The sequence below is a fragment of the Watersipora subatra genome, chromosome 5, assembly GCF_963576615.1.
Source record: "Watersipora subatra chromosome 5, tzWatSuba1.1, whole genome shotgun sequence".
NCBI classification, from domain to species: domain Eukaryota; kingdom Metazoa; phylum Bryozoa; class Gymnolaemata; order Cheilostomatida; family Watersiporidae; genus Watersipora; species Watersipora subatra.
The window spans coordinates 35,108,770-35,136,476 of NC_088712.1; the positions used below are offsets into that span (position 1 = coordinate 35,108,770).

Sequence of the window (27,707 nt, forward strand, 5' to 3'; positions counted from 1 at the left end):
ATACTTTTAGGGTGGATTTTTAACAATCAATTTTAGATATAAATCTTACAGTAAAAAAATTAACTTTTCATTTTAATGACTCTCAATTTTTACGATTCAGTGGTCAGAGGGTCCCACATTTTACTCGGCTCAAGAGGTCTTGGGACCTAATTTATCCAGATCCAGATCCAGATCCAGAAGGTAAAATCTATCACCTGATATCTTTTATCTCAAACATACATAGGACGAAAAGCTTTAGTGTGATTGAAATAAAATTGCATAAAACAAACGTAAAGAAATACAACGTATTAACATACATCTCCATCGCTCTATACACAATAACCCTTTGTTTTATGGGGTACTGTGTATAGAGAGATTGAGATGTTTGGTGTAGTAATAATACTATATTAAGGTACAAAAGTTGTCACACTAAATAATAGCGCACAAACATTTTTCAACCGTATTTTAAGCAGTCCAAGTTAAACAAACTTGTACAATGAAACTCGCAAGTGTTTGTAAGTTTTAGCCTAACAGATTCAATTCAGTGTTTTAAATGGTCTTCGTTAAATTTCTCCACTACCTAAAATTCGTATATTGTATATCCTCACCAGAAACACCTTGAAGCTCATCACTTATAGCAGTTCAGATTTCAGAGCAGGGTTGGAAAAAAACATGGTTGTTATGAAAAAACTGAGTAAACCGGTTTTTTTGTTTAAACCGGTATTTATGGTTTAAATCGGTTTTTAAGGTTTATATAATTTGACCAAAGTTTTTGCAATTTCAAGTCTAATTAATATCACTTACTATAGCTGCATGATTGCGTATTAAACATACATATGTGGAATCATGTGTTAAAGATCGTACTGGGGTAGTTGTTATTAGAAATCAAAAATGAATGAAGAAATACAGAACAGAAATCTTATCACATAAAGTGAATATTTTACCTACAGTTTTGTCTATAAGTAGGAATTTTAACCGCAGTGATTGATTGTGTGGTAGTGAAGAGCAGAGCACAATGATTTACAATTGCTAAAATTGAAGCAAAGAATTGGTAAATCTGGAAGAGTAGTAGTAGATACAATATGTGACTGGCTATGTACTTAGGTATTGGTCATACGATAAATAAATACAAATTTCACAGCTTTCTCCCTGCCCCGTCTATTTCTGACTTTTGAATGAGCAAACCTAAATGTTAAGAATATCTGCTCATTGCTAGCGCTAGAGTTGATATTTCGAATCACAAAAACCTGATAAACTGAATTCTAACAACCCAACTACTTTGGCCTCTGAATCAAATATTAGTTTGCAAACCTAAAGCTTCTGCCCAAAATAATTTTATTTATTTAGTTTTTAATTATGAGCAATCATATCTCACTGACTTGACAAAGTTTTCATTCATTATTAAAGACGATGATGGGATTAGTATATTTCACAGTGATTTGATTGAGATTTTCATATTTCATCAGTAAAGGGGTCATCATGTCACTTGATAAAATTGACATTTTCATTGAAAATGAAAGCGAGCTAAGTATTATCTATTAAATGATCTATAAAAGTTTTCACACTTTTTATTGTGTATTTTGTTTAATTGGTACAAGAAGTATTTTGAAATTTTTAGTCACAAATGACTTGGTAGATAAATCTTCAGATTTTTTGCACGTTTCAGCCAGTGACTTGGCTTTAACTAGGCTTGTTTAAAAGTGGAGTAAAATTTAATTTTACCCTGCTTGATTAAATTGTGTTTTGAACAATTTGTGTTTTTTCTTGTTTATTTTGTTTTAGATTGATTTTTACCATTTGTTTATAAGTAACAGTCTTATCATTAAAACTTTTGTTTATAAGTAACAGTCTTATCATTAAAACCTTTGTTTATAAGTAACAGTCTTATCATTAAAACCTTTGTTTATAAGTAACAGTCTTATCATTAAAACCTTTGTTTATAAGTAACAGTCTTATCATTAAAACCTTTGTTTATAAGTAACAGTCTTATCATTAAAACCTTTGTTTATAAGTAACAGTCTTATCATTAAAACCTTTGTTTATAAGTAACAGTCTTATCATTAAAACCTTTGTTTATAAGGAACAGTCTTATCATTAAAACCTTTGTTTATAAGTAACAGTCTTATCATTAAAACCTTTGTTTATAAGTAACAGTCTTATCATTAAAACCTTTGTTTATAAGTAACAGTCTTATCATTAAAACCTTTGTTTATAAGTAACAGTCTTATCATTAAAACCTTTGTTTATAAGTAACAGTCTTATCATTAAAACCTTTGTTTATAAGTAACAGTCTTATCATTAAAACCTTTGTTTATAAGTAACAGTCTTATCATTAAAACCTTTGTTTATAAGTAACAGTCTTATCATTAAAACCTTTGTTTATAAGTAACAGTCTTATCATTAAAACCTTTGTTTATAAGTAACAGTCTTATCATTAAAACCTTTGTTTATAAGTAACAGTCTTATCATTAAAACCTTTGTTTATAAGTAACAGTCTTATCATTAAAACCTTTGTTTATAAGTAACAGTCTTATCATTAAAACCTTTGTTTATAAGTAACAGTCTTATCATTAAAACCTTTGTTTATAAGTAACAGTCTTATCATTAAAACCTTTGTTTATAAGTAACAGTCTTATCATTAAAACCTTTGTTTATAAGTAACAGTCTTATCATTAAAACCTTTGTTTATAAGTAACAGTCTTATCATTAAAACCTTTGTTTATAAGTAACAGTCTTATCATTAAAACCTTTGTTTATAAGTAACAGTCTTATCATTAAAACCTTTGTTTATAAGTAACAGTCTTATCATTAAAACCTTTGTTTATAAGTAACAGTCTTATCATTAAAACCTTTGTTTATAAGTAACAGTCTTATCATTAAAACCTTTGTTTATAAGTAACAGTCTTATCATTAAAACCTTTGTTTATAAGTAACAGTCTTATCATTAAAACCTTTGTTTATAAGTAACAGTCTTATCATTAAAACCTTTGTTTATAAGTAACAGTCTTATCATTAAAACCTTTGTTTATAAGTAACAGTCTTATCATTAAAACCTTTGTTTATAAGTAACAGTCTTATCATTAAAACCTTTGTTTATAAGTAACAGTCTTATCATTAAAACCTTTGTTTATAAGTAACAGTCTTATCATTAAAACCTTTGTTTATAAGTAACAGTCTTATCATTAAAACCTTTGTTTATAAGTAACAGTCTTATCATTAAAACCTTTGTTTATAAGTAACAGTCTTATCATTAAAACCTTTGTTTATAAGTAACAGTCTTATCATTAAAACCTTTGTTTATAAGTAACAGTCTTATCATTAAAACCTTTGTTTATAAGTAACAGTCTTATCATTAAAACCTTTGTTTATAAGTAACAGTCTTATCATTAAAACCTTTGTTTATAAGTAACAGTCTTATCATTAAAACCTTTGTTTATAAGTAACAGTCTTATCATTAAAACCTTTGTTTATAAGTAACAGTCTTATCATTAAAACCTTTGTTTATAAGTAACAGTCTTATCATTAAAACCTTTGTTTATAAGTAACAGTCTTATCATTAAAACCTTTGTTTATAAGTAACAGTCTTATCATTAAAACCTTTGTTTATAAGTAACAGTCTTATCATTAAAACCTTTGTTTATAAGTAACAGTCTTATCATTAAAACCTTTGTTTATAAGTAACAGTCTTATCATTAAAACCTTTGTTTATAAGTAACAGTCTTATCATTAAAACCTTTGTTTATAAGTAACAGTCTTATCATTAAAACCTTTGTTTATAAGTAACAGTCTTATCATTAAAACCTTTGTTTATAAGTAACAGTCTTATCATTAAAACCTTTGTTTATAAGTAACAGTCTTATCATTAAAACCTTTGTTTATAAGTAACAGTCTTATCATTAAAACCTTTGTTTATAAGTAACAGTCTTATCATTAAAACCTTTGTTTATAAGTAACAGTCTTATCATTAAAACCTTTGTTTATAAGTAACAGTCTTATCATTAAAACCTTTGTTTATAAGTAACAGTCTTATCATTAAAACCTTTGTTTATAAGTAACAGTCTTATCATTAAAACCTTTGTTTATAAGTAACAGTCTTATCATTAAAACCTTTGTTTATAAGTAACAGTCTTATCATTAAAACCTTTGTTTATAAGTAACAGTCTTATCATTAAAACCTTTGTTTATAAGTAACAGTCTTATCATTAAAACCTTTGTTTATAAGTAACAGTCTTATCATTAAAACCTTTGTTTATAAGTAACAGTCTTATCATTAAAACCTTTGTTTATAAGTAACAGTCTTATCATTAAAACCTTTGTTTATAAGTAACAGTCTTATCATTAAAACCTTTGTTTATAAGTAACAGTCTTATCATTAAAACCTTTGTTTATAAGTAACAGTCTTATCATTAAAACCTTTGTTTATAAGTAACAGTCTTATCATTAAAACCTTTGTTTATAAGTAACAGTCTTATCATTAAAACCTTTGTTTATAAGTAACAGTCTTATCATTAAAACCTTTGTTTATAAGTAACAGTCTTATCATTAAAACCTTTGTTTATAAGTAACAGTCTTATCATTAAAACCTTTGTTTATAAGTAACAGTCTTATCATTAAAACCTTTGTTTATAAGTAACAGTCTTATCATTAAAACCTTTGTTTATAAGTAACAGTCTTATCATTAAAACCTTTGTTTATAAGTAACAGTCTTATCATTAAAACCTTTGTTTATAAGTAACAGTCTTATCATTAAAACCTTTGTTTATAAGTAACAGTCTTATCATTAAAACCTTTGTTTATAAGTAACAGTCTTATCATTAAAACCTTTGTTTATAAGTAACAGTCTTATCATTAAAACCTTTGTTTATAAGTAACAGTCTTATCATTAAAACCTTTGTTTATAAGTAACAGTCTTATCATTAAAACCTTTGTTTATAAGTAACAGTCTTATCATTAAAACCTTTGTTTATAAGTAACAGTCTTATCATTAAAACCTTTGTTTATAAGTAACAGTCTTATCATTAAAACCTTTGTTTATAAGTAACAGTCTTATCATTAAAACCTTTGTTTATAAGTAACAGTCTTATCATTAAAACCTTTGTTTATAAGTAACAGTCTTATCATTAAAACCTTTGTTTATAAGTAACAGTCTTATCATTAAAACCTTTGTTTATAAGTAACAGTCTTATCATTAAAACCTTTGTTTATAAGTAACAGTCTTATCATTAAAACCTTTGTTTATAAGTAACAGTCTTATCATTAAAACCTTTGTTTATAAGTAACAGTCTTATCATTAAAACCTTTGTTTATAAGTAACAGTCTTATCATTAAAACCTTTGTTTATAAGTAACAGTCTTATCATTAAAACCTTTGTTTATAAGTAACAGTCTTATCATTAAAACCTTTGTTTATAAGTAACAGTCTTATCATTAAAACCTTTGTTTATAAGTAACAGTCTTATCATTAAAACCTTTGTTTATAAGTAACAGTCTTATCATTAAAACCTTTGTTTATAAGTAACAGTCTTATCATTAAAACCTTTGTTTATAAGTAACAGTCTTATCATTAAAACCTTTGTTTATAAGTAACAGTCTTATCATTAAAACCTTTGTTTATAAGTAACAGTCTTATCATTAAAACCTTTGTTTATAAGTAACAGTCTTATCATTAAAACCTTTGTTTATAAGTAACAGTCTTATCATTAAAACCTTTGTTTATAAGTAACAGTCTTATCATTAAAACCTTTGTTTATAAGTAACAGTCTTATTATTAAAACCTTTGCCAACTGATTTTTGAAAATTTGTGTACATTGAGTACAATTTCTTATTAAAACCGAAACCTTACAACACATTGTTTTATGATTTCAGCATCTTTTCTAATTTTGTTGTTGTCATACTCATGGTAAATGCTCGTTAGAATTTTCATGAATGTTCTTCTAGGTTAGTAAACTACCATACGATTTTACTCAGATGCATTTATGTAATGAGCTCAAAGCTAAAATATGTTTACAGTTTAAAGAGGAATACAAAAAAGAATACCAAAGAAAGTCAGGTTAAACATAAAAACAACCATTTTTCCCATTGAAGTCAATCTTTGGTTACAAAATGAAACTTCTGTTTGTTCCTGTAACCTTCTCTTCACTAATCATTTGCTTTGGTCCAGTATTATCTGCCAACATTTCGCCATCATTTGGCTGTCACCAAAACTGAATGCTGTCAAGACTGAATCAAAACTGTTCAAAACTGAATCTTTCCTCAAGATATGTAGTAGAGAGAAAAAATGTAAGCTCTAGTAAGTAAACCATTACTATTTTACAATTTTCAATCGACTTAATTTTCACGACGTTTCATCTGGTTAATATGTTTTCACTCAGCCACTGACTGACTCAAATCTCTGTCAGCATAGGTAATATTTTGTGTTAAGGCAAGTGTCAATATTTGAGATAATAATATCTCCAGTGGTTAACCAAGAAAGTGATGAAAATATGACAAATACGTTGTAGCCTCCGATTATATAAATCGCGAAAGCTGCTAGAATCATGCTTTCTAATAATTTGTTTTGCCAATTAAAAGCGTTTTGTTGATGATTTCGGTGTGTATGCACAGCTCTGACAATTCTGTAAATTTCGGTCAAATAACTTTGTGTTTTTCATGATTCCCCTCGACACCAATGAGCAAATCGGCACGTGTGGCCATACCTTAACAGAAAATTTCAAGGTTCACTTTGTTCATTTTTATTTTTACTGTTAATATCCATAACCTTTCCTTTTTGTGCTTCAACTGATTCAGCTCCCACATATTTCCACCCTTGAGTAGACAGTATCATCTCCTAAGTAATTTCTTAACTATTGGGCGAGTTTATTTGTCAATAAACTTGTACAAAAGTTTTCATGATGTTTTACTGTTCATAAAAATGATAACCTTAATGTTGAAATTTGTCTTGGCATAATACTCCTTGTTCTTACAAACTTACAGTTTCTGTTAAGGAGTCAAAGTTACTAACATGAAAAGTACAACTATAGGCCTACTTTTGTACTATTAATTCTTTGCAACTGAGAAACTGTTACACAAACTGTTAATAGTTGCATTCTCATCCCTGTCATTAGGTCCCCATCATCACACTGATGACTGAAAAACAAGAGAGCAAAATTTGATTTGGCGAAGTTTCAAGTAGGCATACCTGAAAAGATCATTAATCAGCCGCTTGTCTCCTATCATCTTATACTTGAAGACCACACATGTAGAAAGATCTAATTTGTTTAGTCCGTTGTCCAAATTTGTTTCATATTATTTACGTTATGTACAAGATTAGACACCTACAGCTGATTAAAACTTACCTGATTAATGGTTGCGGCTGTACAATTTTGTTTATATGACATCGGTATATAATGAAATATTGCATATCTGCTCATTTAATGATAAATCCAAGAGTCCTTTTTAGAATACTTAGGAACAATATACACCGATGTGAGAACATAATTGATCAATATGATGCTAGTACAAACGGGATCCAAAAATACAATTACTAAAAAGTAGTTTTTATTAATAAAATAAATTGCATTCAAAAGGAGGCATTTGTTATTTTACCGAAAATTAAAGGATTAATAAGAAACGTTATTTTCCATAATCCTCATATTTACTAATATAATTGCTAATATATGTATAATATATATGTGATATTTACTAATATAATTGCTAATATATGTATGATATATATGTGATATTTACTAATATAATTGCTAATATATGTATAATATATATATGTGATATTTACTAATATAATTGCTAATGTATACTGATGTGTGGAAGTTACTAGCTGTTCCACGCGTGGCTAAAAAATGCTGATAAAATGCTGCCACGCGTGGAAGTTCTAAAAGGCCTCCTTATTGTGTTCCAATAACTTGTAATGTTCCCAACAGTGACATCTTTCCCAAACCATGTAAACATTTGTCATGGCTGTAGATGAGCTCTGAGTCTGACGAGGAAAGAATTCAGAGTGCTGTTTCTGTTGAGAGCCGCGATGGTGAGGAACCGGAGGCCAATGCAGAACGTAAGGTCCTTCTGTTGCAGTAAATTTCTCAACTAGGTATAGTATGTTGGTACGAGATGGCTGTAAAAGTCTCTTGGTGCATCAGATATATTTGTACTAGTCGTGAAATCATTCCTCTCTCTGGATATGCCTGTGTAAACCATTCCTCTCTCTGGATATGCCTGTGTAAATCATTCCTCTCTCTGGATATGCCTGTGTAAACCATTCCTCTCTCTGGATATGCCTGTGTAAACCATTCCTCTCTCTGGATATGCCTGTGTAAATCATTCCTCTCTCTGGATATGCCTGTGTAAACCATTCCTCTCTCTGGATATGCCTGTGTAAACCATTCCTCTCTCTGGATATGCCTGTGTAAACCATTCCTCTCTCTGGATATGCCTGTGTAAATCATTCCTCTCTCTGGATATGCCTGTGTAAACCATAAGTCGACAGCTTTTAAAGGTTCATTAAAGGAAGTAATTTAGAAAGTTTACAAGTTGCACTGTTCTTGAAAAGCTCTATCGGTATCATATACTGCTTTTGCCAAATTTATTCATTGTTATCCAAACCTTTCATTGCTTAATTTTATTTAAACAAATTCCAAACAGGTCATTTCACATGTTTAGAATTTGCTGCTCTCATCTTTCCTTGTTTTACTGTTTTTTATCTTCATCACTACACTTTTTACTTGGTGACACACGGATTCAGCCGAGATACATTGAGTTTTGATGTCGTCAATCGTAATATTCCATAACAAGACTTGGCATATGAATACTCGTAGTACAGGAAGCTATATAATAACAGTAGTTGAGGCTAACCTTTTTGCAGGATAAAACATTTTATAAAAGTTTTGTAAAATTTGTTGGAAAGTGTTGCCTCTGTCATTTCAAGCAAAACTACAGTGCGAATAATTATTTTAAATTTCAAATAATGTAGAAATCTTAGATTTTTCATTTTCTAATTAATTGTTCAATGTCCAACTTTTAGTTTAGTGATTCAGATAAGACATTTCTTGTCCGGTACATTTTATGCTGTACTCATTCAGTTCCATCCAAAAGAAGCATATGAGGAAGTTACTCTCTGACATTCAATAATGGCTGGTAGATAGTTTTCATTATATTCCTTCCTCGGGAGCTTTGTGCTATAAAAATCAGTCACTGACTGCTTGAAATGGATGCAGCAATATTGCTTTCAGCAATTGACGCCTAAGAGCGGGTTGTTTGACACTCTTGAAGGATTGTCATACGCCATGCTATTAAACTAGACAAGAAAGATTTCCCATCATCATGATGACAGCCTTGCTCAAGTGCTATTAGTTCAATATCGAGGAAGCTCTCGTTGGTACGGCCTGACAGCTTGATTTCATCATGGGAAGGATGACCAAGTGAATTAGAAACATTTACAAACAAAATTGCTTGAAGCACATTTTATTTCATATGCCGAGGTAATCTTTTTGTTAGTCAAGGTGTCAAGGATTGGAAAATGCATTTTTCTAAGGTTTGGCCAGAAGAGCTGTCTCAAGCACTTGCTCAAAATAGTCAAAAGTACTTGAATCTCTCTACCATGTAGAGATAGATGACACCGGCTAATAAAGAAAATCTGTCAAGTCTATATATATCGTAACCTTATCTACTATAGTTGTTAGTGCCATAACTAATAGTAAATGATGCAATGTTATAACTGTCCCAGGATGCACTCCTAATGCCTGTCCTAATGGAATAACTACTGTAATGTAACCTTCATCTTTCTCACTTGTCGAATGTGCTATTTCTGTCATACTCGCAGCGATGAACATAACACAGCAGTAAATAGTTGACATCTCAAAGTCCAAGGTGATTCTTGTGATGTCTCTATGACTTTGGCAAACTCATTGAAAATTTTTTAATAGCTCTGACTTATCTGGTAAAGAACTAACAGGGACAGAGGAATAATTGTTGTGAACACAGAGGTTTACGGGTTAACTAGCAAATATGTGTACTTGGAAAATCTCGCATAGCATGGAGCCACCCTTGAGTTTTAAACCAGCCTTGCAAATGGCGTAAATCATTTTATCACAAATTGAGGCCACTGCTAGTCTGTATACCATAGTTTGTTTTTCCCAGCACTAATGTAGTGTTACTATTTTACTTTTTATATCCAGACTGCATACGCCATGTCGGTGTAAAATAAATTGTTTTATAATTCAAATGGCAAATTGCTGTTTTTACCAGGGCGAGCCACTCGGGGCTCTATCAATTCTGGTGAAATAAATTACCAGACTGACAAATTGAAAAGCTTTTTGTTCAAATTTTATTCAAGAACAATGATGATTGCAGCTTGGTATGTTTGCTTTAACCAGGAATCTCTGAAGATTTCAAAGAGCCGAAATCGCTGTTTAAAGAACCAACATTGAATGATTCGAAATGCTCTGAAGATTCCATGAAATCTGGCAGTGTAAGAACACTCGCTGAGGAAGCATCGAAAAATGATATTAAAACTGATGCCCCTGTTGGCAACCTAAAGAAAGCCCCTTCGCTCACATATCAAGGTAGAGGCGTGTAATATACGCATTAATTCAAATTTCATGAGTGTTGAGCAATAAAATAATCGTATAAAAGAAGATATATGACCAATCCAACAGCGTAATCATGTTACAATGTTTTTTTGTTATATTGGTCTAAAGATCATACCGCTGAAATAGGCTCTCCTAAATCGCAGCAATGATGTACAACCCCCACAGGATAGGCGACGGGCATCATGTGGCCGTGGCCTAATCATCGAGCTCTGTTGGGATGCACCTAAACACAGCACCCGAACAAACAAATATGCTGAATAGAGCCTCTTGTAAATTTACAAATATTATGAAGAATAGGGGTTATTTTACTGATCTTTTGGTTTCATTTTGTTGTCAAATAAATATATTTGCCAAATATTGTCACCGTTATGATCAGTCATTTGCCATTCACAAGCTTTCGTGATATTAATAGTCGCAATGGTAAAATTGCCCAAATTCGGTTTTATATTTAGATTTTGAGTATGAAAACTACACTCCACAGCTTTGCCTGTTGTCCCATTTTATTGGCCAGGTAAAACAATGTGACAACAATCAGAGAAACTGTCATTTTATATCAGGGATTGAAAATATTTATCAAAAACTAGGAAAAAAGGTCGTTGTTCGGGAGATTTTGGGTAAATTGTATTTAACTTTTAGCATATACTACGACCCCTACCAGTTTGGAAATTAGTAAAAGTAGGTAATTTGAAATGTTTTATTTTTTATGGATTCATTTTTTGGTTAGGTATTACCCCTACATTGTAGAAATTCACGGTTTGCTATTGTGAGTCTACTGAATGAATGAGCTAATGACACGATAACAGCGAGTCGGTGTTTTTCAAAACATAATAAGGCAAGGTGACAGCCCCGCGGAAACTGTGTTAGCCCCGAAACCCAGGCTACCACAATCCTAACAGAGCTCGATCATTAAACCCCGCCCATATGATAGCCATCGTCTATCCTCATGGTTTATACTACGAGATCACAGGAGAGATTTTTTTTTAAAATTTCATGTTAGTTGGGGATTTCATAGAATTTGTTGACAGAATATTGCCAGGGCATAACAAATATTTAGGTTTTAAGTGAAGTTCATCGCAACAATGCACCAATAAGGTCAGGGTCAACTCAACTCAGGTTACCACCTTATGAGTTGGTTCAACCGAACTTGAAGTTGGTCTTAGAGGTTTAGATTGGCAGCTGAATCTGCTCTACAATTTCACTTACAGCTAGCATACATGCTTATTCATATGCCTATAGGATAGCAATATTATATCTAGAGGGAGGAAATATTATTCCAAGAGGGAGGAAATATTATACCTAGAGGGAGGAAATATTATACCTAGAAGACAGCGATATTATAGCGAAAGGTAATGCGAAAGCCTCAGGTCTTAAGGTTTCAAGCCCAGACTTGTGAATGATTGCCTATTGCAAGTGTTTGGATTTACGCTCTACCGTACGCTCAGCTGTACACTTGACACACTTGACTGTATGCTCATTCGTACACTTGACTGTACACTTGACTGTACACTTGACTGTACATTCAACTGTACGCTGATGAGTGAGTGAAAACTTTGGTGAGTAGTTTTCCTTCACGGTGTGTCATTCAGTTACTTTTCTATAAAATGATACTCTCATGGCCTCAAATACGTATAATATATACATATGTACATATATTATGATACTCTCATGGCCTCAGCTACTTAGAATATATACATATGTACATATATTATGATACTCTCATGGCCTCAGATACGTATAATATATACATATGTGCATATATTATGATACTCTCATGGCCTCAGATACGTATAATATATACATATGTACATATATTATGATACTCTCATGGCCTCAGATACTTAGAATATATACATATATACATATATTATGATACTCTCATGGCCTCAGATACGTATAATATATACATATGTGCATATATTATGATACTCTCATGGCCTCAGATACATATAATATATAAATATGTACATATATTATGTCTCAGTGTTTGCCTGTTATTCGTCTGTCTAGTTATAACGATTAAGTGTCAGCAATAAAAAATCACCTTCGTACTGGATTTGAACTCCTGACATACATATTGCCAGTCTGCTAACAAGTGCGTGTAACCACAAGGCTGAGCTGTTCTTATCGTTCCCATCGCTCTTACCTTATAGTCTGTATCCTTTACGCGATTGCTCGCCCCGAATGTACACAATTTATTATTAATTAATATTATCTTTTTGTGTTTGTTAATCTTTTGAATTTTTTTAAAAGCGAGTTTTTTTAATTTAAAGCATATTTTTTAATTTTACAGTTTTCAAATGTGCCGTTCAAATTTATATTTTCAGTTTTCCCTCAAGTTCGATCGCTAAATCTGTAGAAGCTAAATACTTTTCACATCGACAAATATATTATCTGAAGTAGGAATTGCCTCCACATTTTCTCTCCATTTGGGCAAACTAGGTACCAGACAAGTCCGATATCTCATTTGCGCTAGTATCGACATGTACTAGTATCGCTGTTTTCAAAGTTTTGTTTGATATCTCCTGCTGCAACTGTACTCTTTTTTTCATACACAATTCATAATTCATTCATACATAATTCAACATATTCATGATCTTTATTTTGTTTTCTCAGTTCGTGTTAATTGTATCAGTATCAAATATTTTTTATTGTAATCATTGCAAAACAGACATAATTTAGCCATTACTTGCCAATTATTACACATTTACACTTAACGCCTTTACAATTTTATTTTTTTCATAATTTTCTTGTTTTCTCATAATATGAACTTTGATAGAATGGTAACTTTTATTATATGTTAAATACAAATAAGTTTTCTGTGCAAAAACTTTATTACCGGGCAAGGCCAGCATATTCACCTAGTTTATATATATACACTATATATGTATATGAGTGTGTGTATACATACATATATACATGTGTGTGTATATATATATATATATATATACACACACACACATGTACACCCATGAGAGTACAGAGAGCACCCGCGTATGCAGCGATGACCTTCTTTTGCACTTTGACTCAGACAGTTGTTAACTTCGAGTCTTGACTCTCTTTTGCAGCTAAATGAAAGTTTTTTGATGTAATAGCATTGTTTGTTGCTGTATAAGGTTTAACGTACAACATGGGATTGTATTTGAAATAGGAGGTAAAAAATAAGGAAGCCTGTATGCATCCTGTATGTCATCTCTGTGAATTGGAACAATTACATGTATGTGCCATTGTAGACTGCATAGCCGAGAGGGACCATATCCATATGCCATTGTAGACTGCATAGCCGAGAGGGACCATATCCATATGCCATTGTAGACTGCATAGCCGAGAGGGACCATATCCATATGCCATTGTAGACTGCATAGCCGAGAGGGACCATATCCATATGCCATTGTAGACTGCATAGCCGAGAGGGACCATATCCATATGCCATTGTAGACTGCATAGCCGAGAGGGACCATATCCATATGCCATTGTAGACTGCATAGCCGAGAGGGACCATATCCATATGCCATTGTAGACTGCATAGCCGAGAGGGACCATATCCAAATATTTTAAAAGCAAACTTGTGAAAGTAATTCCAAAAATAATAAAAACTGCTTATGTATATAAAGTATGGGGTATTGGCACTCTCAAGCAATCATTGTGTTTTAGAGCCATCATGGAGTGGGCTATGTTCTCAGCCATATTTAATGGAAGTGGTCAAGAATGGAGTCTCTGTATGTGAGTTTAAACTCAGTTCTAAGGCTTATTGGGTTGTGGGTAGACTTGCAGAGTGTGACATTCCCATGGAGCACCCTAGTCTATCCCGGTATCATGCCATCTTACAGTACTGCGCTATTCCGACAGACAATCGACAGGTGAGCTGCACAAGTGGAACTATGATGTGCTAATGATCGGCTCTTATAAAGGAATGTGAATTCTTGTTTTTAACAACAAATGGTGTGTCAGGTGCCTCAATAGCGCAGTAGGTAGCGCGTCAGTCTCATAATCTGAAGATCGTGAGATTGCTCAAAGTTTAATCTGGTGGAGATAAAGTCTCGTTCGTCACAACTCCTGAAAGAGCCACGGTGACCGATTTTTCCCAGTTTAGCAATTCTCGTGTGTAAAGGTGTAAACACACTAGGCGATTTTATCGCGAGCGTCATGAGGAGGGCGGAGATATCGCTAGCGTGTGCATAAACACACTTGAGCGATTCACTAGCAAGCGATATAATGGGCACGCCCACAAACTGCCAATAAAATTCCGTATCATTAGTTTCTTCGGAGTTGTTAATAAATTTAGGTCAGTCAATATGGCGCCGTCTAGGCGACAACGTAAACAACTTACGCATTTGTTATTAAACCTATCTCACTTTCACGGATTGTACACTGCCTACACTGCAAGGAGACATAAGAAAAACGATTATTGCATTTTTAACTGTAATATTTTTCACTATTTTTATACATATTTTATTTTGTAGTGGTTTTTTATATTTAGGCCTAATGTATTAAATATTTACCGTTCTCAAGATGGTCAACCTGTGCAACGATTGATTCCAAATGTTGGTTTTCAACTTGGATTTTTTGTAATTTTTGTTTGTTATGGTGCACATGACTGGGAGTGCTATTATTAAATTTATAAACAATTCAGTGCTCGTTCTGAAGATGTTTCAATATTAACAAAATAGCAAATTGTCGCTGCTGTACGTTGGTGAACATCGATAAGAAATAATTACCCGACATAAAATTGCATTCTGGTAAAATCCAACCAATCGAAATGCATCTCGCTAGCGATAAAGTTGTGCAAAGAAAGTCTAGCGTTATCGCTCTGGATGAGCACGCTGGGTGAATTCTAGCGCAGATTATCGCCACGCAGCGCAATATCGCTCTAAATATCGCCTAGTGTGTTTATACCTTAAAACAGTAATAGTGTTTATTCCGTTTAAATTCTGTAGCAAAGTTGGAGTTGCGATCTCTTCAAGCAGAAGATCACACAACTTCCCTTAACCCGCTAACAAAAATGTACTTACCAAACAACATCGTTCGGGCTTTCTTGCCAAGTTAGGTTGAAAAAGGTTTTAAGCAGGTCTGCTAAAAGTTATGGCGAAAGTGAAGACAGAAACTGATAAGTAAAAATATTTTAGTGATAAAAAGTTGAAATTCAATTAAACAGTTAAAAATACATACTAAAACTTAACTTTAAGTGTTTGTGTTTAGTAGGCTAAATTTATTTGAGATGAATTCAAAGTTTATGTTATACGTAGGTCTGTCGTGAAGGTTAGGACTCCCTACAGTACGTACTGCTTCTACCGCGCATAAGTGTAGTTCATTGTAATGTTACATCTTATTGCAAATCTTACTCACTAAATACATTAAATGCACTGAATCTATTGTAGGTAATTATAATTACTAAGGTTAACATTATATGTTGTTGCTTATTTTTAATATGTTCTGCATTGATATAAAAGTTAAATAAATTTTTACCAGGAGGTGTTTGCATTATATAATTACGATGGTTTCTCTACCCCTACATAGGACTTTTTCACCATACGATACCAACCCTGGAATGGATCAAAATCGTATCCTGAGGGTGCACTGTAGCTGCACAACAGCCATTGTTTATCCCTTTTTCTGTGCACGCTGGAGTGTGTGTATAATGGAGTGTGTGTATAGTGGAGTGTGTGTATAATGGAGTGTGTGTATAGTGGAGTGTGTGTATAGTGGAGTGTGTGTATAGTGGAGAAATATGTGGGTGATGGTCAAGAAAATAGACAGCAATTTTTGTTTTGTGTTGGTTGGTAACTCTATGATATGGTTCCCTCTATTCTCTCTAGGTAGTTCATGCCTCTATGATATAAACAGTACTCATATTTCCTTCCTCTCTAGGTGGGCTGGTATCTCTATGATATAAACAGCACTCGTATTTCCTTTCTAGGTGGGTTGGTATCTCTATGACTTGAACAGCACACATGGTACAGTACTTAACAAGCAAAGAGTTGCTCCTAATGAGTTCCATAGACTCCGGGTGGGATACACCTTCAAGTTTGGAGGCTCATCCAGGCTACACATTCTTCACGTAAGTTTTAGAATGATGTTTTTCCTTTACTATAAAATGGTTGAGTAAATACTGCTTGTCCGTGTCACGTGCTAGCGATCGCATCGTGTCACATGCTAGCGATCACACCGTTTCAATAGCTATCGGCATCCTTGTTGGTAGTTTGGAAATATATTATTTTGGCCTGGTTACCTAGAGATATGGTCTAGTTGGTGCTTTTAGTTGAATATTATATGTATAGCTGGTCAGCCAATCATACCGTGCTCTGCAGTCTCAATATGGAATATGGAAGTTTCCTAACGAACATAACGCGCTGTTTGTCTTTTCATCTTACTAGACGAATTACAATACAGGGCATCCCGGGTTACAACGTCCCCTTTTATGGTTTTTTACCTTACGATGTGAAACATGGTGTTTTTACGTTACGATGTGGAACATGATGTTTTTACCTTACGATGTGGAACATGATGTTTTTACCTTACGATGTGGAGCATGGTGTTTTTACCTTACGATGTGGAACATGGTGTTTTTACCTCATGATGTGGAACATGGTGTTTTTATTCTCTCATTATGGCATTTATTCGCTATACGACAACAAAATGTCTCTTGAAATCCAGATTTGGTGGTCGGTATGCTGAATATGTCAAAATCACTAAGATACCGATATGCTGCTTGCCGAAATCCCTCCCACAAGGTGTAAAAGGTATGATCCTCGCTTTGTCTCAGTTCAGCAATCTTTGTATTTCATAAATGCATAATATTGCATCAGTGGAACGAAAATTAGCAAGAAGTACACGAAAATGAAAATTTATTGTGCGTTTTTGCGTTTAATATAATATTTACTATGAACTTAAAGGATTACGATATCCCTGTTATACGATTTTTTTGCCTTAGATGTGAAAAAATATTTTTTTCATTCCAGCCAAACGACACTTTTCTTGCCATGCGATATCAACCAATTTATTTGATGAAAATAGAATTTGGCAGCGGGTGTGCAGAAAACATTGAAATAACGAAGATGTCGATATGCTATGCGCCAAAATCTCTCTCACAATGTTTGAAAATGATATGATGCTCACTCTCTCGCTCAGTTCAGCGTTATTTATTACAAGTTGTAGGGAAAATGATACTGGAAACATTGAAAACTGGAAAGTTTAGTTCAGGGAAATACATATAAAACTAAGCTCTAAGTATCTGTTTAGTAAGCTAAATTCATTTAAGTTAAATTCTATGTTTATGTTGTACGTCTGGCTCAAAGATAAGATCTTTATATGGTACCTACTGCACACAGTACATTGTAATGTTACATTTTTGTGAGATGTTTTTTTCAATGTAAAATGAGTTAGATGTTAAAAGGCTGTCATAGAGTCACAATATTTTCACAAAATTCAACTTTGCGTCACTGCTGGAAAAAAATGCTTACAGGTTAGTTAGGAACTTTTATCCAGATGTTGTCAGATTTTAGATGTGCTTGAATATGTGTATAACTAGTTGAACTCCTGGCATTGCCCGGGTAATAAAAGTCTTTGCACAGAAAATTTATTTTTATTTAACATATAATAACAGTTACTATGCTAACTTTCAAACTTCATATCATGAAAAAAGTGTTTTGTGTAATTTAAATAAATTAAGAGAAAAAATAAAACAACTGTAAAGGTTTTCAAACTTTGTCAAACAACTAATTTTCAAACTTCATATCATGAGGAAAATGTTTTGTGCAGGTCAAATAAATTAAAAAAAACATAAAATAACAGTAAAAGGGGTTTAAATGTAAACTAATTAGCAAGTAATAGCTACAATTGCGTTTTGCTGCGATTGCGATAACAAATGATTTGGTCATGATACAATTAATACGAACTGAGAAAACGAAATAGAAATCCTCAATGTGTTGAATTAATAATAACAATTCTTGCATAGAAGTGTGTGTATAAAAAGGGTTGCAGTTCCAAAAGAAGTTATCCATCAAAACTTTGAATACGATGATACTGGTACAAATTTAAAAATGAGATATCGGACTGTCTTTGTCTAGTACTTTGTCTGACCGAATGGAGTGAGAACGTAGAGGCTATTCCTACTTGAGATAATACAATTGTCCGTGTGAAAACGATTAGCCTTTATCGATTTATAAATGGACCTTACGGAAAACTGGACATAGAAGTGTAACGGCACATTTGAAATTGAAATGCCACATTTAAAAATTCCATAATAAAAAATAGTTTATGGTAGCAAAAATATTTGTTTTCAAATAATTTCGAAAAATAACAAATGCAAAAGGTAATATTAGTTAGTAATCATACGTGCACATTTAGCGTGTGCATATGGTAAACGGTACATGATAAGAGTGATAGAATGCTAGGACTATATAGCTCAGTGGTTAAATGCGTTGTCTGAAACTTGCAGTTGCATTCCCTGAGAGTTCAAATCTAGCAAGCAGCCAGATTTTCATTTCAAGATTTTAGCAGTTACAACTGGACTTGGCAAACATCTGAACAGATGACGACAAACTTTCAGATTTATATATAGATATAGATGAGCATACAGAAATTCCTGCATAGGTCTGCATTCTGCAAGGTCATAGACATTAACTCGTGGCCTAAAACCTAGAGTGTACCTTTGAAAATTAAAACCATAATGCGCTGTACACTAATAAGCTCAATGGTTCTTGGTAGTTTAGCATAAGAAACTAGAACCAAACTCAGCAGAGTTTAAATGTTTTGGATTGTTTGAGCTGTTGAGTTGTCTATCCTTTGCCATTCTCAGTCTTAGACAAACTTGTTTTGGTGCATTCAATAAGTAGAAGAGAGCATCATATCATGTATTATGTAGTATTAGAATCCTCAGGTTGTATCTCATCTGTCAGCCTAAGATTTGTCCATTTTGTATTAATTGTAGAGATCTCAGGCGTATGAGATGTTAAAAGTTCAACAGAAATTTATTTTTAAAAATTTGAGGATGATCTTTAGTTTTTATGGTTAAAATTTTAATGTACGCGCCTGCCATTTTATCTGCGTTAGTAGGTGTAAGGGCTGTCGATGGTGCGCTTAATCATGTCAAGCGTCACATATTGGAATCGTACACTTCCATACTTGCAAGCTCAAGACATGCTGATATATGGCCTTTGAGCACATCTAATTCTTACTCTTCGGCTGCTCGCACTAGTCCACGGCTGCAGTGAAATCAGCAGCCGTGGACTAGTGGACTGGAATGGCTGACTTGTTTGGGTTGAATTTCCATAAAAGGCCACTGATGGTCACTGAAATAACATCCAATCTTAAAATTACACTCCGCAATTGGACACGTCTCCAGTCTTTGAAATTCCCTTTCCACTAGACTCAGACATCGGCTAAGGTCAGCAGAGGTCAGCAGAGGTCAGAGAGCCATTGTTTGTGCAACAATGCTCTTTAAAACTCACACAGCTACTGCATCCTCTGCAGCTATAGTACTCGATCTTTGAGGGTTTGTTTCATCATCCCTGACTGCCCACAACCTACTGATCAACTCTCTATGTATCAGCAGGCTGTAGCCTATAGTCTATACCACTTGTCTTACAGGGACCTGATGATGATCAGGACACAGAGCTGACCCCTGAGGACCTCGCAGCTCTCAGACAGAAAAGGAAGAATCAGCTGGAAGAACGGTTGAAGTTAAAACCTGAGCAGGAAGGTCAGACCGCAGGAGGTCAGGCTGATGCAGATGGGTGTAGTTGGGGCATTGGTAGGTAAATCTTCGTATCTCTTATCAGATGGGTGTAGTTGGGGCATGGGTAGGTAAATCCTTGTATCTCTTATCAGACAATCATTAGATCCTCTCAATGTCAACATTTTAAACTGATTGTGAGCCGATTTAAGAAAACTTTTTGTTTTGGCTAAAGGTTCCTATTTTATACTGGGCCTATGCTCACAGTATGACAGAAGTAATCTTCTGCCCTCTTCAATATTACAGTTTTCAGTTTGGACGACTCTTTTGTGATGAATTTATGGCAAATTATTAAAAACATCGCGACTCGGGTTGCTCTGTGAAGGTAATTCTTTTTGTGTGACTCGTCTGCAGACGATGATGCCGAAGATATAGACCCAGATGCAGTTAACCCTTTTGCTAGCGAGGAGCCAGCTGAGGAGCTCCAGTTGGATGACCCTAAGAAGGCCTTGAGGGGCTGGTTTGAACGGGAAGGCTATGATGAGCCAGAATATGTTGTGGAGGAAAAGTCGCACGGAGTGCATGTCTGCACTGTTGAGTGAGTTTTGGACTTGTCTGCTCCTGCTACGCTTATTGGCCTAATCTAGATCATATTACCGTCATGTCATATAGGGTGCTGAAGGTGCTCAGCTTGCTAATGTAGATTTGGTAGTTGTCTGTAACACCTTTTGTTCACTGTCATATGCTGTTTCTATTTGTGTCAGTCTCGGCCATATCCTGTTAATTGACAAAAGCTGGTGACGATGTAGTTACCATCTTATCAGCATTGAAGTCCTCTTCAGATACAAATGCAAAAGCTGGTGACGATGTAGTTACCATCTTATCAGCATTGAAGTCCTCTTCAGATACAAATGCAAAAGCTGGTGACGATGTAGTTACCATCTTATCAGCATTGAAGTCCTCTTCAGATACAAATGCAGTTTTTCTGTAGACAATTGTTCACAAAGATTAGGAGTCTAGATTGTTGAAAAATTTCGAAAACTTTTTAATAAAGCAACACGGTATTGTGATAGAGCCAAACCTCTACAGGCGAGATCAATAAGTTTACAGCATGACTTGCAACAAAATTCACATTACAGTTAATTGGTATTAAAAGATTCACCATGTCTTACTCTGTTGTGTTGTAGGTGCCAAATACGTGGAAATTTGATTACAAGCTTGTAAAAGCTCAAAAATGAAAAGCCGCCGTAGATTGGAATCTCTTTATTTATCTGACGTATTCATTACAGTTTGGTTATCGTCTTGTCACGTGATGTTCTCACGTGAATTGAAAGGCCAATAAAAAGCTCAATATAAAACTTATTGTAGTACTAGTTTATGACAAATACTTCGGGTTTTACCGAAGACCCCGTATCAAATATAGATACTCGCTACTTTACAGTTTTGTTTCGGCTTGGACTAATCGTCAAGTCGTAATCTGATCATGTGACCCAATACTTCGAAAATAACTTTTGCGGCACTTTTCGATTATCACAGGTAACCAACAGGCTCGTCATGATTATCAGACAATGATATGTACTCCTTCGAGCTAAGGTTAAAAATTTTAACGATTTTTCATGGTAAGTTATAAGATATCAGTGCTAAAAGTGACAGCATTACAATGACGATAAAATAGACGCGTAAGAACAGTAGACATGGTTTTATTGAATGCGTGAAGTATATTTGTGAAAATATTTCGACGAATGAGATTGCATGAAAGTGTAAACAGAAACCATCCTGTAAAATCTACGTCCCATTTGAGCCATTTTGGAAAGCGAATCCAAACTACGGCGGTTTCGTGTGGCTGCGATTAACTGTTCGTTTTTGAGCTTTTAAGAGCTTGTAATCACATTTCCACATATTTGGCACCTACAACACCATAGAGTAAGACATGGTGAATCATTTGATACCAAATAACTGTAATGTGAATTTTGTTGCAAGTCAAACTTTAAAGATCTTCTTTGGATGTTAAAGTCTCTGTATCTTGGAATAAATGTTTCTAAAAGAAGCACCGTAGTTTGTCTACATAGAATATCATATGAGCCAGTTTGGGTCAGGTTGTTGGATAGTCTGTCAGAGTCATGCATAATTGTCTCTGAGAAGAGTGTATGGTTGTAGTTTGCCAGCGGACACGCCTACTGGTCAGCCAATGAGAGCGCAGGTGTCAGTTCAGGGTAAGAAGAAAGAAGCGGTGGTTCAGTGCGCGTTGGAGGCTTGCCGTCTGCTCGATCGTCATGGCCTCCTTCGTCAGGCCAAACATGGTTAGTCATCAGAAGTTATGACTGCACTCAATTGCTAAGTGAACTAGACTGTTGATAGTTATAAAAGGTCAGATAGGATATTAGGGGAAACTATATAGAATAACTAGCGGAATGCCCGGCGTTGCTCGGGTATTAAAAATCAGCTTATAAACAATGAAAGGTAATGTAGTTGTCTGCCATTTGCCATTAGTCTGGCACATTGCCAATGGCTAATTTGAGTAAGCTTACTAATTACGTTGCGCTGTCACTGGGAGCGGTAGCATCTTTTCACCCGCATAGCGACTTATATTGCCCAATCAATCCATCAATCTTGTGTAGCTAAATTGGTAAGGCATTTCTCTCGCGAATGGACATTCCAAAATGAAATCTTTTACGATATGGATTCTTCGCTCCAATATTTTAGTAGCTATAGCTGGACAAACTGAACTACACACATACCGACTTTGAGATTTATATATAGAGATAGCTGAATGCCCGGCGTTGCTCGGGTAATAGAGGTCTTTGCACAGAAAATTTATTTTTATTTACCATATAACAACAGTTACTAACATATAACAAAAGTTACATTCTAACTTTTAAACTTCATACCATGAGAAAAGTGTTTTGTACAGTTTAAATGAATTAAGAGAGAAAATAAAACAACTGTAAAATTTTTCAAACTTTGTCAAACAACTGTAATTTTCAAACTTCATATCACGAGGAAAATTTTTCGTGCAGGTGAAATGAATGGAGAAAAAATAAAACGACTATAAAAGGGTTTAGATGTGAATGTGAAATAATTAGCAAGTAATAGCTAAATTGAGTCTGTTTACGTTGAGATTCAAGTTCTACTAAAGTTTACCGCAGGGACTGATCGCTGGTTAAACGCTGTAATCTTATTTTTTCTACATAAATTTTTGCACGAAATTCGTTATGATTACCAATGGAGCGACCGCCATAACATCGCAGTCATGCCGCATAGACAGAAGAGAACAACTCCCTTTCAGTGCAGCTGATGCATCAGGTGCAGTACGTCTTGTGACAAGCTGTTGTGTTGCTTGCCCGCTCGACGGGGGTACAACTCCGCAAAAACAACAGTTTGTCAAGACAGGCTAAGGTCTACCCAACGACATAAGTGTTTTGGTAATCCTCATATTAGCATCAATATATGACATATGAAATCGACTTGTGTGCCATTTGTCAATTAAGCCAACTAATGCGTTCTCCTATAACAATCACTGCGTTTTAATTGGTTTAATCCCTGGAAGTATAGAACAATCAAATTGGGCCTAACAATCATTGCTCTAAGAGTTTCGAACCAGTCCCTCTGACGTGTAGATTAGTTTTAGCATGAAATAATTACACGCATCTATTCGCAACATTTCGCTATCTTGCTAGTTCAGCTCAGTTTTGCTGTTTTCCCACCTGGCTTCCCTATTCAGACTTACATGTATCTGTAGCGCTGTTCAGATTTTCTTATCTATAGCTATTAAATGGAATCAATTAAATCAATCATCAATCTCGGTTATCATTTGGAATTTTCTACAAATTATATTAATTACATCATTTATTCTATACACATATTATTATTTTGTATAATATGCATTATGATTATTATATTAATCATAAAAAATAATTTGTAAGTTAATCATAAAAAATAATCATAGATAAGATAATAGATAAATAGAAGAATCAAATCAAAAGTTATCGTTTTCTTTTCTTACAGCAAGAGCAACATGGTCAAGTTATTCGTTTCAAAATTATGGCTGTAGTGAACTTACAGTTGGTTAATAGTCAACTGAAAGCTACAGTAGGTACAAAGTAGAAAGATGATAAATGAACGAAAATTCACATTCCTATTTCTTATTCTAAACAAACTGCAAATCACAGATATCGTATGATATAGACTGTACACGCGCCGTTCGTTGAGCAGAGGATCTTCGGAGCATATCCGTAGAGATAGAGTTAAAATTTTAGGCACAATAGTAAAATCTGCTCTTCTATTTTGAAAAATCACTGCAAGGGGTTGTGGGCAACTGCCTTTACCACACAATGTTTGCTTGGTTTTCCTGAGAAACCAGAGCTAGTCTGTAAATTTTTTACTATCGCGAGAAGCGTTTCACATCTTGTAGCCTAAAACAATCAGTATACGCAACAGAGGTAAGGGTGCGCAACTCCGGCACATGTCCAATAAGTCAATTTCATACGTCACAATTCTCGGGATTTTCGAAGGGTTTTTCCTCTGATTCGTTATTAGGTAGACCTGTGTTTGGCTGGTTATATCTCAGCTTCTGGTGGGTCGATCTCCTTGATTCTTTTTTAGAAAATCAGTCAACACCTCAAGATACATAATAAAGCATCATAATATTCACACTTTCTCTATTCTTTAATGGTTTCTTGCTTAGTTTTTGTTGACTAGTTCTTTATGTTCTGCATATTTCAACTAGTACCAAAGCAATCTAGTGTAGCCTGAGAGAGTAGCCTGAGAGTGTAGCCTGAGAGAGTAGCCTGAGAGTGTAGCCTGAGAGTGTAGCCTGAGAGTGTAGCCTGAGAGAGTAGCCTGAGAGTGTAGCCTGAGAGTGTAGCCTGAGTGTCTCAAATGCTGTGAGAGACTGTCAGGTGTGCCAATAAAGTTCATAGAATAAGTAAGTGTACAACTATTCTCCTATGCCAACAATTGCTGCTGTGTGCCAACCTGGTAAGTCATATGTCACAAGTTCGAGTCCTGTGCGATGCATTTTTTCCCAAACTGCAAGCGTGGCGACTCTTATTATAGTAAAGATTTATTGAAATGAAACATGGAAGACTTAATCAGTCATCTACAAAGAAGCAGCGCAGAGCTGCCTTTGACAATTGTTACCGACGAGTAGCTGAGCAGGTAGTCATGGCAGCTTTTAACCCTATTGCAATGTTGTTTGTGCTACAGCAAATAACACTTTCAAGTCATTAACTGGGACCTAGCCCGCTCTCTCATTTGCATCCTGTCTCTCAATTTGTAATGGTTTGCCATTGTCATACACCTGCTGATTATCGTAAAGATACCTCAAGGTGCGAATCGGTTGGTTATAGAATCTCGGAAGCGGAAGGCGAAGAATTGGGGTGACAATGATTTCTATGACTCGGATGATGACACATTCCTCGACAGGACTGGAGATATCGAGAAGAAGAGGAAACTGCGAATGCGAAGGGCCGGAAAACTTGAGGAAGAGGAAAGAGAGAAAGCATTAACATATGATCAGCTGGTGAGATGTCTGTGGGAATATGATGTCTATTATTAACATATGATGAGCTGGTGAGATGTCTGTGGGAATATGATGTCTATTATTCTATGTGCTGTTATTACTCATTGGCTGTTGCTGACCTTATGATGTCAGGGTTCAGGGTGTCCGTAATATCAATGACACCAGACATCGCTTGGGTTGAGTTGTGTCTATTCCATGTTTTTATGATGTCAGAGTTCAGGGTGTCCGTATTATCAATGACACCAGACATCACGTCGGTTGAGTCGTGACTATTCCATGTCCTTATGATGTCAGAGTTCAGGGTGTCCGTGTTATCAATGACACCAGACATAACGTGGGTTGAGTCGTGTCTATTCCATGTGATACAAGTTTCATATAAGTTTCATGTTTCATATAAGGACTTCCTTCTTTAAGAATCAGACTGACAGTAGTTACCCAGAAGGCTGTTTGTTCTTGGCATTCCAAATTAGTTGGTGTTTCCATAGCAACCTGTTATTGCAAATCTTATTATTACTCACTATTTACAGCTTTTACGCTTCTGGTAGCTGATGGCCGAGCAAGTGCCACCTCTAAATCTTTCTCAGATTTGTTTTTGTATTTAAATTGAAGTTTTACAACCGAATATTTAAATAATGCTAAATCTATAAATCATGGATAATTCTAAAAACTGGAGTTATCTGCAGTCTGCACTACATGACAGTGTGCATCTACCACAATTGTGTGCTGAGCAGATGATTATCACTTTTTATGGTAAGTTTAGTCCAGTTATTTAAAACGTAACGCTTTCATCGAAAAGTATACAAATAAATTTTTTGATTCTAAAATTATCATAAATAATTTAATTAGTTTCATAGTGTTTGTTTGCAAAAATATCTTATCTTTGTGGGCTTCCTGGTTTTTATTATTAAAATATGAATTCCTTTCATGCCCTAACGCTTTCATCGAAAAGTATACAAATAAATTTTTTGATTCTAAAATTATCATAAATAATTTAATTAGTTTCATAGTGTTTGTTTGCAAAAATATCTTATCTTTGTGGGCTTCCTGGTTTTTATTATTAAAATATGAATTCCTTTCATGCCCTAATGGCTCTTACTAAAGGAAATGCAGTGACTTAGGAATAGAACCTGCTGATGATCATATTGAAATAGTTCAAATCTACAAAAACTACTTTTCACAAAGTGTAACCAAAATAACGACCGTTTGTTCACCTTGTACCTCAGATGACATTCGCTTCAGCATTTCAGTGTTTGTTCAGAGTTTTTATGAGCTCAAACTCCTCCCAGAATTTTCATTAAACTTTCATTCCAATATATGAGGCTTCGAATATCTAAAAAGCAGCATAATATAAGAATATAAATGCAGCAATTGGAAGTTTGTCGTATTGCCAGCGATGTCAGCAACGAGAATGATAAAAGTTTGCGGTATCTTATTATCTCTCAAGGAGATTACAAATTAAACGGCAAGTTACAGCTATATCATCTGTCAATAAATAAATAAAGTGTTTTGTCATACTTGAAAATATGTGAAATTATTTTGTCATGTAAGGAAATGGTAAGCTTTAATTGCTGTTTATTATATAAAATTAAGTTTGGTTTCGTTGTTAAAACATTTCTGCAAAGTTGGAGTTTTATAAAGACTCTGGCGAATTTGTAGGTGTATTATACACTCATCTGTCCAAAAGTAACAAAGTTTGGTGTCAGCTCATCTAATATCTGTTAGTGACTAGATCCATCTACCTGCAGCTTGCTTCCATCCTCAGGTTGGTCAGCTCATGAAGCTGGAGACAGAGATGAAGGAGATACAGGAAAAGTTAGACAGGAACAAGCGGAGTGAGTATTTCATGGGCTGCTGTCGATCACTCTTGACAGCTGACAATCTATGGAACACGCTGCCTAATGCTGACCTTGTAACATTTGTGCTTATTTGGAATGGATCTGTTAGTTGTAACTGGGTTG

At 34.3% G+C, this 27,707-nt stretch overlaps 1 protein-coding gene across 2 annotated transcripts in view; it reads left to right on the forward strand.

Annotated features, from left to right (window-relative positions):
- LOC137397641 (kanadaptin-like) overlaps positions 1–27,707 on the forward strand; it is a 38,787-nt gene that overhangs the window by 302 nt on the left and 10,778 nt on the right. The window contains exons 2-10 of one of the 2 annotated variants that reach the window (XM_068083938.1): positions 7,938–8,025; positions 10,343–10,531; positions 14,210–14,415; positions 16,473–16,613; positions 20,144–20,306; positions 20,643–20,826; positions 22,386–22,528; positions 25,577–25,749; positions 27,512–27,581. In XM_068083938.1, coding sequence (XP_067940039.1) covers positions 7,938–8,025; positions 10,343–10,531; positions 14,210–14,415; positions 16,473–16,613; positions 20,144–20,306; positions 20,643–20,826; positions 22,386–22,528; positions 25,577–25,749; positions 27,512–27,581 — 1,357 coding nt within the window. Of the gene's footprint in view, positions 1–7,937; positions 8,026–10,342; positions 10,532–14,209; positions 14,416–16,472; positions 16,614–20,143; positions 20,307–20,642; positions 20,827–22,385; positions 22,529–25,576; positions 25,750–27,511; positions 27,582–27,707 lie in introns of those variants that run through there. The other variant, XM_068083939.1, reaches the window with a different exon arrangement.